At 40.1% G+C, this 15,307-nt stretch overlaps 1 protein-coding gene across 10 annotated transcripts in view; it reads right to left on the reverse strand.

The window, feature by feature from the left end:
* LOC109403306 (zwei Ig domain protein zig-8) overlaps positions 1–15,307 on the reverse strand; it is a 911,020-nt gene that overhangs the window by 126,596 nt on the left and 769,117 nt on the right. For all 10 annotated transcript variants that reach the window (XM_062855318.1, XM_062855317.1, XM_062855324.1 and 7 more), the window contains exon 5: positions 3,258–3,568. In XM_062855318.1, coding sequence (XP_062711302.1) covers positions 3,258–3,568 — 311 coding nt within the window. The remainder of the gene's footprint in view (positions 1–3,257; positions 3,569–15,307) is intronic.

Here is a 15,307-nt window from a genome sequence, read left to right on the forward strand (position 1 = left end):
TTCCCGCTCCAGTCGGGGAAAACTTTTCGTCAAAACGAAAAATTCTCCACTGGGCCACTGGGTGTTATATGTGTTGTCCGTTGTCAAATGTTAGTATTGTTTCAGTCTGTAGAGGCCGCAAGGTCGAAGACGGTGTAATAGTCTCTTTTTTCTTTTAAAACACTCGCGAAACTTACCTGATACCCCTTGAAATTCCATGAAATGTTCTTTTTTTTCTGAGACCCTTTGAAATTCCCCTGGGATTCCCTGGAACCCCCTGGAAACTTTTGAGGCAACATCCCTATGTTCTCCCTAATAAACGCCTGCTGGAAGTAGTTACCATCATATCACATTTTTTATGCACAATTTGGGTTCTGAAGACACAAGTATAGTTTTTATAACCAATTAGTCTTGTAGAGGTTTTAAGAATCGTCATAAAACTTTAAACCTTTTATTTTTATTTAATTATTGTTCAAACAATTTCTTCTACTCTACTTTACTAGCAAATGCAACTTGGGTAGCTTTTCTTCTTTTTATGCAGAACACGAAAAAGGTGCAAAAATTTAAAGTACATAAAATAACCTGCATAAGAAAAGGTTCCAGTGTTATTCGGGAATGACAAGACGGCCAATACGCATTAAATCAAGCCTTTCAATTTTTCACAATTGATTAGTATAAATTAGTGTTAAAATTAGTATGCACAACTCCTAAAAAGGAGCTGTTTGGGTCCATTTCAAGGGTTTAAAACGGTTTTGCTAAACTTAAAAAAGTCATACGTTCGCCTTAGTTTGGGTTTAGTACGATCGAGTATGGACCATCGCGATGCGGATAAACTTTTCTTTCTCCTGCGGTCTCGAATTCAGCGAATCAGTAATGGTGAGAGATCGTGAAGATAGCACCGAATTGTCATACCACATCGTAGCCACCCAAGTAACATTTTGATGACCAATTAGACTTGTAGAGGTTTTGAGAACCATCATATAGCCTTATTCCTTTTATTTTGGTTTTATAATGGTTATAAGATCCTTTTCTAGTCTACTTGACTAAAGGGTTACTTGGGCAGTGCAGTACAGTTCACTGCCACATCGTACGCCTATAAAATATGGATCTTTTAAAACCATGGACGGCTTTCATATAAAACTGCGAAAACCTTACACAAGTAACTGTTTCAGTCACATAGACTAGACAAGCTATTCAGAACTATCAAACTAAAAAAATGTATCGGGTTTTATGAAGATTAAACCTCTACAGTCTACATGATCAATAATCAAAATGTCCCTTGGGTATTTTTCTTTTTTTTTTCTCTCTTTTATTCTAGGATTTTCTGCCGTAGGCAGGTTCATCCCGGTATTTTTCTTTCTTTTATAAACCATTTAGCATATTCATGTAATTGAATACTGTTTTTAAAGATGTACAGTTTACAGGCCTGATCAAATCACATGTAAACAAATATTTTAAAAAGTACAATATATTTAAAGCGCAGCTGTTAAAGCATGTTATAAAGTACAGATTATTCACTAACTACCGGATCTTATTCAACAAAGTTCAGGGATAAACATACAATAAAATCCCAAACATACTATATCTTGTGGTTATGGTAATTTCATGAAAACTACAAAGTATCTATAATGCTATTGGGATGGTGTTTGATTCGCTAATTTCAACCTATATGATTTCAATTATTTCTTTGTGTTCGGGTTTTGACCAAATATGTTGATAAGTTGTTTAAGTTTTGCGAAAATAGAGTTTCCTTTTGATTTGGGTGTATGACAGCTTATCGCAAAAGTCAAAAGATGACCATGGAGATAAAAGCAAAATTATTGGATTTATCGAGAACATTTAATTAATAACTTAACTGCGATGCGATTCTTTGTAATTATCTCTGAGTTAAATGAAAACACAGTAGAACGCTTCAGATTTCTGAAAATTTTCGAAAATCGCCCTTCCAGCATTCAGTTTTAGAAAAGGAAAAATCTTATTTATTATTATTTATTTATTATAAAATATGTTCCAAAGAGACACAAATCCTGAATATTTCAATCTCAAGCAGGGATGCCAGATGACTTTTTGAAAAATCTGTATTACTATTTTCAAAAATCTGTATCTCATACAAAATTTGGGTGAAAAATATGTATCCCATACAAAATAAAAATAGCCCGTCCAGCTCATAAATCTGTATTTCATATGAAACGAAATCTGTACGGGTGCTCAAAAATCTGTATTATGCAGATAAATCTGTATATATGGCATCCCTGATCTCAAGAGTCACACGGTAATAAATCAACAATCTGATAAAGGACAGTAAGAAGAAATTTGTCATGTATCCACAACGTCAAGAGTAAGGAAGGGTCAGATGGGTCAGAATGTTCAAAAGAGAGGATCCATCTTTAAAGCTGAAAAAAGTTAAATAAAACAACGAGAATCGAACAAAATATGAAATCTTATTGGAAATGCTGAATAAATGTTTCAGAACATCTACCTGAGCCCAGCAGCAACTTCAAGCATTTTCATGAAAAACTGCCTCCATCTCTCCCTTTAGTGCTGTTTGGACTCGTTGCATACTTATACCAAGCACCAGGCCCATTCAAAGAAGGGAGGGAGTGGAGTATCGAATATCCTAATATATTAGATTGTAAAAACTTATTGCAATGAATTTAAGCTTCTGATCAGCGCAAAGATTCGATTCTGCTAAGAAGAGTTTGGGATCTTCCGGTGGAAGAACCATGGGAAATTATCACAATATCCAGAAATTTCCATGAAAATGTAAAAGGTCTCAAAAGTATTTACAAGAAGTTATAATTCGGATCGGGAATTCTTTCGTGGAACTAGTTTAAAACATGTCGAAAACAAGCGAAATTATTTTGAATTTATGAGGAAATACACGTGAAATGGTAAACTTCTTTTCAGTATTGGTGAGATAGCGTCATATGAAGGTACTCAATACATAATATTAAATCGTTCAAGGTCAATCGATAAATTTATAATTTATTCGAGCATTTAACACACACTGTGCGTCACTTCCATGCATAATAAATTCCTTACAATCGACACACCCATTACTCCAGCAATATACGGAATAAAACTGGTAAAGCAGATAAATCATAACCGTCGTTGCTTGCACATTGATAAATATTCCCTATTTGGTATTTTCCACAGGCAGCGCCATTCCGAAACCGAAGTGCCAAAAAATCTACGCCGGCCTTCCTCGCCCATATTCGGTGCAAAATATCCCCACTCCCCAAACGCAAACTATTGCCAATTGGAAAATTGGAACTCACCGTTTTGTTGCCTAAATTTTTCACTCTGCAGTTGAGATATGCTGTTTTGCCCAGAAGTGCGGTTACGTTTTTCGACGCCGACAGATCAAAGTAAGGCCCGGTCCGGGTGGCGTCAGTGGTTTCGACGTTGCTAGCTCGACTGCTACTGCTACCGCTACTACTACTGCTGCCGCTGCTGCTGCTGATACTACTGCTACTGCTGCCGCTGCTGCCAGGAAGATTCACTTGGCTAGCTGTGTCCTTCGTGGTGGTTTGCTGTTGTTGCTGCTGCTGGGGTTGCTGCTTGGAGGCCTCTCGTTGCGAACCGTTTACTGCGGAATGAAAAAACAGAAAGGAACGGAAACAGAGAAATGTGTGAGTGTGAGGAAAATGCTATGGTGAAAAACGAAAAAAATGAAACTCAGACTTATCAACCGTTACACAGCCATATTTTGGGGGCATATATCGTCGGTTTCCTGCAATAGGGGCACAACTCAAAAAATGTGAATTTTCAGAATAAGCGTTTGAAAATTGGCAATCATGAAGCACCTCCTGCAAATTCACTTATTTCTCTCATCATTTGACAAAAGTAAACAAATTTTGATTGTTGTATCATTGAAAGGGGCTGAAGGACTATCTGTTCCATGAATTTTGGACAACTATTTTACAACGACTATTGAAAAAGTTGACTGATTTTGAGTTGTGCCCTTACTGCGGAAAATTAGTGAAAATGCCCAAATCTCGCGTTTCACAACGAATTTTGGAACGGGTCTTTGTGAGATGAAATTTTACATAGTTTTTCATCATTTGCCATCAAAATCTCAAAAATGACAAATTTTGAGTTGTGCCCCTATTGCAGGAAACCGACGATATCATCAAAAGAAAGAAACGTAGGCTTAGTAAGGGATGCAAAATATTCCTTGGAAGATATAGTCGGTTTCCTGCAATAGGGGCACATCTCAAAATTGGTAATTTTTGAGATTTTGAAGGCAAATAATGCAAAACTATGTAAACTTTCATCTCACAAAGACTTGTTCTGAAATTCGTTGAGAAATGCGAAATTTTGGAATTTTTACCAATTTTCACAATAAAGGCATAACTAAAAATCAGTCAACTTTTTCAACAGTATTTGAATAGTATTCCAGAGTTTCCCTGGGATTCATCAAAAAGTTCATCCTAGTGTTAGTCACAGAATATTTCACGGAAATCCCTCTCTTGCTTAATTTATGGTGTGAAAAAAAAAATATCAAATATTGTTGTATGGTACGCCAGTCTAAACGCTTCTTCCACGAACCATTACGTTATTATTGGATGGACCCTTATACTTTGTTCAACTATGTGATGTAATTCAACTGAACACCTAATAATAAATATTAGAATATAGTACATTCTATGAATACAGCCAACTCATTCTCACGTGACAAAATTTTTGTGCACATATTCCGCCTATAAATGATATTGAATTTCGAAAAATTTCGTGTTTTTTGATGTTTATATCTGCATCAGCACCGCCAATCGATCGGTGTAGGTTTTCGGTGATGATGAAGGGTAGTGGCTCTCTCTGTCTCTCGACAACTGCAAAGCCATTTTACGATTAATTTCAATGCTGGCGTTGATTCAATTTTCGGTGAAGTGGATTGGATCGGTTTACGATTATTTTTGGGATGAAACCGGGAACAGGGCGAAGCGGAATTGTTTTCATTCGAGGGATGCAATACCGATGCAGGCAAATGAAGAATGACACTGTTTTTTGCTTTATTGCGTTTGGTTTAAACGGATAAATGTTGGTGGGATTGAAAATGAAAAAAAAGTGAAATATGTGGGAGAACATATGCTATTTTCGGCTGTTTTGTTCTCTTCGTCATGTTGTCTGAAGTCTGCTGTGCTCGAAATCGGCTACAAAATTTTTCCTACCAAACCGAAATACCTATATGATCAAGACTTTTGTTTGCGGCTATCTCAGTCATACAATTCATTGGACGTTACTTATTTATTTTACCCGACGTTTCGGCCAATGGGTGTGGCCTTTTTCAAGAAAAAAATTGTTTGTCGGAATTTCGCAAACAATGACCACGTGGTTTAAGGACAGTCCCTATGTGCTGTCAAGTGGTGAGTTTTTTTTTTTAAAGACACGGACACGTTCGATGCTTCCTGTGAGCAATTCGCTCTTTGAAAAAAGCACGATACTAGACAACGGAATAGCATACAACGCCCAGTGGCGCAGCCGAAAACTTTTTCTGACAGCTGCGGCGGGAATCGAACCCACGCTTCTCAGCACCATGCGATTGAAATGCTTGGTGACACTAGCCGCTCGACCACGCAGCCACACAAATGTTTGTTTGAGAATATCTAAGAACTTCCTACGGATCTACAAGGATAATCGGTCTGAAACGTCTGAATCCCTTTTGGAACCACCTGAAATGTTTATTAAACGCTTTAAACAGCCTCTGGAATCGTTCGAAGGTCACTAGAGACCATCGATCCAAAATGTATTTTCAAAACCTATTGCTTCTCTGAAACACACGAAATACCCCCTGTACCACCCTGAAGATCCTGCGAAACAGCTGCGCTGCTACTAGTCACCGAAAACGTCCTTAAATTTACGCACAACAGACCATCCGAAATCCCCGCAAACGGCCTAGTAGCGCCTCCGGAACCCTCTGAATATCATTTGAAATTTCCTGAAATGCCAACGAAAACTCCCTGAAAACCCCTCTGATCCCCTGTAATGCACATGACACCCTCCCAAAACCCCGAAACGTCACTGTAACGGCTCCGAAACTCCCTGAAAATACCCTAAAATTCCATCGAAAACTACCTAAAATCCCTTCAGACACCTTAAGGGGCCATTAGACTGTTTGTCATAATGACAAATATTTGCCATGGTAGATCGACATTCATCCGAGGTTGCCATGATTTATGTTGTGTTGGTCATTTGTTGGGCTTGTTTGGCCAAATATTTGTTATGTATAATGGGACCTTTAGTAATGAACCTGAGACCCTCCAAAACTCCTGAAAACGCCCCTATAACGTCTCCGAACTCCACTGAAAATTTTCTAAAACTTACTGAAGAGCCTCCTAAAACCCCCTAAATTCCCCACGGCCCCTGTAACGTACAACACACCCTCTGAAACCCTCAAATACGTCACTGCAACGCCTCTAAAACCCGTAGAAAATCCACTAAAACTTCCTGAAATAACTTCAAAACTTCCTGTAACGCCTCTGATCCCCTCTCCTCCAATGAATTTCCTTGAAAACCCTGTGAAACCCCACAAGACTCCCACCTCCTTTAGAACTTCAAACCACAAGCAAATTATTTGCAACCTTAAGGCCAAGGTACTTGGAGTTCACGGCTCAAACTTTCTCGAGCACAAATCTAGAGTACTGTTGAATGGATCTGGCTAAAATCTAACTCAATATTTACTGTGTGAAAGCAAGCAGCAAGTTACATTTTCAGCCAGATATACATTTGATGGTTCTCTAGATTTGTGCTCGAGAAAATTGGAGCTGTCTACTCCAAATACCTTGTCCTTAAAAATAGGTATAAATTCTTTTTAGGAAGTCCCGACCTAAACAAAGGTTCCAGTGAAATATTCAATGTTCGCGGGAGAGGGGGGGGGGGTGACTGGTCAAAATCTACGCTCCACACAAATTTCAAAACTTTTGTATGGATAAAAGTATACGAGGGGAGAGGGGGGGAGGTGTCTGTGATGACCAAATTTTGGTCTACGTGATTTATGAACAGCCCCAAAATATGTATAAAGTAGTTACTTGGATACTTGGTGAGATGCAATTCATTCCCATAAATACGAATGGAACATCGTTTTCTCGGCGAAGACTGGTACTTGAGCCTAGTTATGCCTAGCTAAAATGCCAATGCAGAACCCGTAACTTCCGGGAACCTCGGTTAGTGGGTAGGTGTCAAGCCCTGCGAGCCAGCCGTAAAAAGACAAGCACCGAAAAGTCAACAATAGAAGCATGCGAACGGATACAAATGGCGACGACCACAGCGACGAAAAGGGACTTTCAATTGGATGCTCGGTACGTGGAACTGCATCGGGAGCACCCGCATACTCGCCGATATACTGAAAAACTGCGAATTTGGAATCGTTGCACTGCAGGAGCTGTGTTGGACAGGATCCACGGTGCGAACGTCTAGAGGTGATCATACAATCTACACGCGAGCTGGGAACAGCTTTAATCGTGATGGGTGATATGCAGAGGCACGTGATCGGTCGGTGGCCGATCGACGAAAGAATGTGCATGTTGAGGGTCAAGGGCGGATTCTTCAACTTCAGCATAATAAACGTACACAGCCCTCCCTCCGGAAGCACTGATGATGACAAAGACGCATTTTACGCGCAACTCGAACGCGATTACGATCGCTGCCCTAGTCACGACGTCAAGATCATCATAGGAGACCAAAACGCTCAGGTAGGCCAGGAGGTGGAATTCACACCGACGATTGGGAAGTTCAGCGCCCACCATCTGATTAAGGACAAACGTCATGAAATCCCGCATCAACAGTTCATCAGAACTTCAAACGCACAAATCTCAAGAAGCAAGCTTCAAACAACAGTCCTCCTCTTCTTGGCGTAACGTCCTCACTAGGACAAAGCCTGCTTCTCAGCTTAGTGTTCTATGAGCACTTACACAGTTATTAACTGAGAGCTTCCTCTGCCAATGACCATTTTGCATGTTTATATCGTGTGGCAGGCACGAAGATACTCTATGCCCAAGGAAGTCAAGAAAATTTCCGTTACGAAAAGATCCTGGACCGACCGGGAATCGAACCCGTCATCCTCAGCATGGTCATGCTGAATACCCGTGCGTTTACCGCCTCGGCTATATGGGCCCTTTTAAACAACAGTGCATTTTATTATTCTGGTCTTGCTCACTTATTATAAACTTGAAATGAGAAGCTCGAGTGCGCTGGTTTTGTTTACTAAGATATTTGTGCTTTCGAAATCGTGAGTAGGTGTCAAAGTCGGCCATTGTGGCGCCAATTTGGGATTCTAACAAGTCTGTCCTTAACGAAATTGGCTTACGACTCATTGATTTCGCCGCCTCCAAATATATGGTCATACGTAGCACCTTTTTCCAACACAGCCTCCCTTAAACCTTGGACAGACTGGTGGTATTCGTATCATCGTACAACTCTCTTGAAATGAGTTTCATACTGATAATTGTATTCTTTAAAGATAAACTTGGAATAATTTTCTTGACAACTTGTACCATGGTGCGAACACCAACAGTGTGTAGTAAACCTTATCGTTACACCAGGAGATCAACATAGCAAACCGAATCGCAAATTGACCACGTTCTGATTGACGGAGGGCACTTCTACAACCTAGAGCGACTAAAACAACCAGATGTCGCCTCAGAAAACGCACAGTCTGTTACCTTCTGGATGCAAGCTTTTCTTTGCCGACGATTAAAAACTCTATATGACCATCAGAAGTTTAGATGATTGTCAAAGGTTACAGCAATTATTCAACACCTTCGCAAACTGGAGCTCTATCTACATGCTTACCTTGAGCATTAAGAAGTGCAACGTGATATCTTTTCATCGAAATCTCAAGCCGATAATCTTTGTACGATTACACCATAGATAGTTTTAAATTAGAGCGCGTGGACCACGTACGCGATTTGGATGTTATATTGGACCCAGGCTTCACCTTTCGGATCCTCTTTGAAGATGTGATTTCGAAAGCGAATCGGAAACTGGGGTTCATATTTAAAATCTGTGACGAGTTCAAGGATCCGATGTGCCAACGTTCACTGTATTGCACCCTTGTGAGATCATTGCTGGAGTCTAATGTTCCCGTTTGTTGCCCATATCAGACAATTTGGATAAACAGAATTGAGGCAGTTCAAAGAAAATTTGTAAGACGTGCTCTTCGTTCCTTGCCTTGGCGTGATCCTGTAAAGCTGCCACCGGTGCCGCTTTCTTGATATTGATACACTGGCCAGCCGAAGGTTTGCCCAGGGACCATGGAAGATGTCCGGAGTCAAAAAATGTCGACCAGAATGTACAACATCGCGATCTAAAATCCAAGATGGCGGCTGTTTGATGGAGATTTAGGCTCAAACGGCTGTTCTATGAAGTTTTCGGCTCTAAAACCATGCAATATTGGTATATTTGGTATGGGGAAGACTTCCAGAGTCCAAAATGGCGATCAGGATATCCAAACTGGCGATCTAAAATTTAAGATGGCGGCTCCGAATTCAATATCGTGGCTGTTTAATGGAGTTTTAGGACTTGAAACAATGCATAATTGGTATATTTGGTATGGGGATGATGTCTGGATTCCAAAAATGGCGACCAGAACATCCAAGATGGCAATCTTTAATCCTAAATGGCGGCTTCAAATTCAAGCTAGCGTCTTTTTCTTAAGAGTTTGAGACTCAAACATTGAAAGCCAGATAAACGATATGATTTCTGGTATCATGAAATGGATTTCTGTTAATTGTATGAAAGTGAGATATACATAAACATTTCGCTTGAGTGTTATTGAAATGGGGTTTCGAAGGCACGAGAAAGGCGCCATCACCGCTAGGTGAATTAAGTAGGGTTTGTTGTTGCACAAAAGTCTGTCACATGGTTCCATGGAGTTCCACTGGGTACTGGTTTTAAAGAAATTATTTTTGTCAGTACATATTTGTACAGGCACTAATGTTATCCGCAACAGTTGTTTAAAGTGATCAATTTGACCCCGGATTACGGTACTTCGTTGAATGCAGTTGTTAAGGCACTATTCGGACTGTGTTGGCCATAAACTGTGTTGCTGCCTTCGGTCGTCAGGAAGCTACGCTGTCGTACAGTCCGTTCGGGTGCGTAGATGCTCAGTCGCAATAAAATCTCAGGTGAAGCGATTACTCCCAGCAGAATTTTCGCAGCAACATTATCTGCCAATGATCATTTCGTCCCCTTAATGCTAGAACTAGGTAACTCGAAAACCATAGTTTCGAGAAAAACAACTTTGAAAAGTTTACAACTTTTCATGCAATTGTTTTTAGACCTAAAATGAAAAACAATAATAGATTTTCAATCTATTAACAAAATAATGACTAGTAACATTCCCACGGCCAAGCGTCCGATAGCTTTTAACCTGTGTGATTGGAAAAATGATACCTAGTTATAGCACTCAGTTCTTGTATTCTACACTGAGATACCTAGTTTTGAAAATGGTGAATATTTTCGTCGTTTATAATCGTATTTCATTGGTCTTTGGATATAATATAGAGCTCAAAAAGCTCGATATAATGGTATATTCAACTCAAAAACGTCAAATTTCGAGTTGCCTAGTTCTAGCATTATGGGACGATTTTTTTCACTGAATCGTACGTTGCTTCAGATTCAATAACCAGATGGCGAGTTTGCATGTTATATTTAAGTAAGTTTGAACATTTGATCTAATGGCATCAATTTTGCTACGCATTTCAAATTTCTTATGTAATAAAATATGCAGCTAAATACCCTAAAACGCTACACCATTATCAGCTTACTCTTTTCGGCTTTAGCTCCTGCTACTAGCTCTACTCGATTCCTTTCCTATAATAGCCCCTTAAGTCATTTGGCGGATCGTCCTCATGCATTGAGTATGGTGGCACCATCATCATCCGAGCCGAGAAACTGCTTTATGTTTGCAAAGGAGATTTTCCATCATCGCAACCGCAGCGATAAAGTAGAGCAAAGTTTTCGCACGCAGGCAAACGCTCAGCAGCCATCATACATCATCCCACGCGCCGTGCAAACAATCACAAAACGAAAAGCCAAATCCACGCGGGAGTTGGCAAGTAAACGCGCTCATCTCCTGATAACGGGGCTCTCGAGTTGGAGCCCGGCCCGGAGCGAGCGGGTGAGCAAGCGAGCGTCACCGAGATGTTCATTGCCTTTCGATGGGGATACGCATTCGCAAATATTATATTTCCCCATCAGCAGATGAAAACAAACAAACCAAAAGGCAAGTAATAAATTTGATCAAAATATCGGGAGGCATACATTTGCTACCGTTTTGCTGGCGATTTCATTACGATTTTTGGCATTGTTTGTGGCTTTGCGGCATCAACCAGCAGCAGCCAGCAAATGGATGAAATCACCGAGCTTTGAGCGTTACTGGAGCTCGAATGCTCAGTTGACTGGAGATTTGATTTTATGGTTGTTTTTCGTCCCGGCGGATACTGATACGGTACGGGGTGATTGTGTGTCTGAAACTGTTTTGTTGTTGTTCTTGAGACTCTTAAAGCAAACTTTGAAGTATATTCAGCAAATTACTTATATACTATACCCAGAGCTGACAAAGGAGCGGTGTCGTTGCCATACGGTCGCACATGCTGCTAGGTTTTGCGATCCATATCATTGGAATTGACTGTTAAACCATGGAAAAGCCATTCGGCCTTTTTGGAAAAGAAAAAGCAAGAATTGATCCAATGATAGCTAAAGTGTTGATGTTAAATTAACCTTTTTGCCATTCAAATTGATTGATTGATTTGTCTTTATTTGAGAGACTTTCAGCCCTTGGCTGGTTCGTCTCTTTGCCATTCAAACTTTTTTTTCCTAAAGCCTCAAATTCAACTAATTGCATGAATGCATACCGGTTTCTACTCACTGTGACCAGTCTTTCCGGGAGCTGGATCAATTACCCAGATCTACATCAAAAGTAAACGAAAACACATATTAATGGTATGATAATTGTCGCTTCTCTAGCGTGAAACGGTCTCATCTAGCGGCGCCCAGCAAGAAAAAAAAATGGCAATCGGAAGGAAATGAGAGCAATTATGAATTTCAATCATCACGATTGGTAATTAATTTTGTCCTCTTTACCAGTTGACCTCCGCTCCGTTTCGATAATCCCGAATTCGCACACATTTTCCGTAAATTGCTCGCCGATCGTGGCACCGTGCGCCGTTTTGCCGATGTGAAGTTTTCTGTGTTGCGAAAATTTAATTAAAATAAATGCAGCTTGTATGTGCCCTGGGTTTGTTTCTGCAACGATATTCCACCATTTCCTGGGTGGAATTTACTCTAGCTTCACCATATGAGCGAGCATGGTAGGGCAGGCCCAAGCACCAGCCAGCAGCTGGAAATGTGTTAATGCGTATCGTACGTACAGTTCTTCATCGATTGGAACCGGGGATGCGCCGGTTGAAGTACGCTACGTGCTCTCTGACGTGCTCTTCGTTACGATAATGCTGCTTCAAGAGCCTCACTAACGAAGTTGCGCCGGCACTCAACAGGGGAGCACGATGAAAAACTTCAACTTGAAAATGAATGAAAATTAATTAACAGTCGAGGGTTTATTGAATTAAATTACGTCAAACTGGAAGCGTTTTCTGGTAAAAGGTGAAATGGTCGGCAGTTCATGGGCCACGGAATGCATAATTGAAACGCTGTGTTCAGCTTTCTTTAACCCTGGAATGTGCAAGTGGATGCAGATATTCCGGTAGGGAATCAAACTGAAAAATGACGAGTCATTCATTAAAATTGGGTGTAAAGGTCAGTAGCGACAGTTTTTTTTCTGTTGACTGTTCATTTTTATTCATGCGAAACAGGTATTTCGTTTTCATCAGCTTGTTATAATTGTGAGGAAACATGACCGTAAACGTCTTTAGGTGCATACTGTCTTCTCACTATTCTATGATGTAGTAGACTAACTGGATCCAATTTAGCGTGAGTTATCAATTTGATGTAGGGTAGGGGAAGGTGGGGTAATATGCACTCCCTAACCAAACGAGCCCCTATAACTAAGATTAAGATGATTGTATATAAGGTGTCTTGCATATTGAAAGTTAGTTTACTTATTTAACTAAAAGATGCCAACTTTTGAATAGCGAGATATCAATTTTACCGAATCAAATTATCAATTTAAAAAAGTGTTACGTTTGGGTGCTGAAAAACTGTTGGGGGCAAAACGCACCTTCAGGTGGAGCAATACGACCTTTTGCATTTCTCGCTTTGAATTATGATGAAATACCAGGCGGCTCCATCTTACTATTTACAGCAGCAAATGGGAGGTGTAGCAGGTGGATGGTAGTTGCTAGCTGATTCCATCCGCGCAATCGCTTAAATTGCTTGCGCATCAAATTAGACAATCTTCCCAAATGTGGAAAATCGTCGTTTTCCACGCTTTTCATTTGAGTTTTCTTGTCATTGTTGGCCTTGTTCGGCTCAATTTTACTTCTAGTTTGCCAGTATTTGACGGAACTTCACTTATATAGTGAAATAACGTCAGGGCGTTTTGCCCCAGTTTACCCTAGTCCTTAAGTCCTTATAATTTGGAAATTAAACAGTAAGTCGTGGAAAACCAAGAAATAAATCTTCATTAAAGCGCCCAAGCAATCGGCCAATGATAACGTGAAAATCATCACGCGCCACCTTCTGCCTTTCCATTAAGCCTCTTTGAGCCACTCTGAATCATCTTGAGACCCCCTGAAACGCCCCTGAGACCTCCATAAACCCATATGAAACCTTTCGGCTTTTGGAAAACTATGTAGAAGACTCATACAAAGAACTTCTGAAGAAATTTAAATAGAATTCAGAGGTTTCCATTCAAATACAAAACACTTTAACCATTTTTATTTTTTATTGGACTTCATTCATTATTAACATTTCACCAGAAGATTATTCAGAGATTCTTCCAGAATGATTCAATGATGCCTCCAGGAGATCCACCAGGGATTCCTCCATAATTCTACTAGGATTCCTACAGGAGTTCTTTCAAAGATTCTTTCAAAAATTTCTTCAACGATTCTTGTCAATTTCCAATCAAGGATTTCTCCATAAGTTTCTTTGCAGATCTCTTAGGAGTTCTTTCAGAAATGTCTCTAGTAACTCCTTCAAATATTAGTTCAAGAAAATTACGGAATGCGTTGGGAAAAACTTGAAAATAAATATGTAGATTAATTGGCAAACTGAGAGATGAAATTGTGAAAAAAATCGCAATCTGGTGGGATTCGAACCCACGACTCCGTATTCGCTAGACCGGCACTTTAACCAGCTAAGCCACAGAATAGTTAATAGACTCCGAGCTTACACCATGAACACGCAATTCCATCTCTCTTTCGGGTTAGATGCAAGGTTAGATGCCAACCTCTCAACACACATGTGCCTTCTAATTATGCAAGCAAGAGCGAATTGTTTTTTTTTTATTAAAGATGACAAAATCGGCTTACTTCAGTGATCGGATCTGAGCTGGATCAATCACTTTAGAATGCCGGATATTTTTAACCCACCACTTGAGAAAAAAGCACGTGTCGTAAAGTTATGAATAAAGCCAGAGCGATGCAAATAGGAGTCAATCAGTCAATGGTCCTGTTCTCGGGCCTTTTGTAAAGCAGCACACGGATGGGCGATCTGTCTCTCTCTGAAAAAGATTCACAGTTAACACGCTCACTGCAGCGTTCCAGATCTTCTCTACAACTCTTGATTTGATTGCCCATTTATAGTTTTCATACTTCCGAGACTTACTCTTGCACTCCGCACACATACAGCTCAGTCGTTCAGTGCCTTGGTATGCCGAGTGCGAGAGTAAGACTCAGTAGTATAAAAACAATTCGCTCCCGCTTGTATAATTAAAAGGCACAACCGCGAGTGTGTTGAGATTTTGGTTTCTAAGCCGCAAGAGAGATAAAGTTGTGAAAAAGGAGAGTTTATGGTGTGGACTCGGAGTCAGTTTGGCCTTCTATTCTACAGAATCGATACCTGTTCTTTGGTTAAGTTGGTTAAAGCGCCGGTCTTGCGAATACGAAGATGTGGGTTCAAATCCCATCAGAACGTTTTTTTTTTAACAATTTCATCTCTTAATTCGCAAATGTTGATTATTCTGTGTCTTTTAATTTTCAAGTTTTCCCAGTACGTTGAGTCGTATCAGCAAATTGGCACAAGCCTGTAACAACATAGATTTGATGTATTCAGGAATGCTTTTAGAGTTTTCATCAGGGTTTCCTTTAGAAGATCTCTCAGATATTCCAACTGGAGTTTCTTCAGGTAATACTCCAGGAGTTTCTTAAGAGATTTTTTCAGAAGGATTAAGGGATGCCTCTAAGAGATCCCTTAGGGATCAATCCAG

This window comes from Aedes albopictus, chromosome 3 (genome assembly GCF_035046485.1).
Source record: "Aedes albopictus strain Foshan chromosome 3, AalbF5, whole genome shotgun sequence".
Lineage (NCBI taxonomy): Eukaryota > Metazoa > Arthropoda > Insecta > Diptera > Culicidae > Aedes > Aedes albopictus.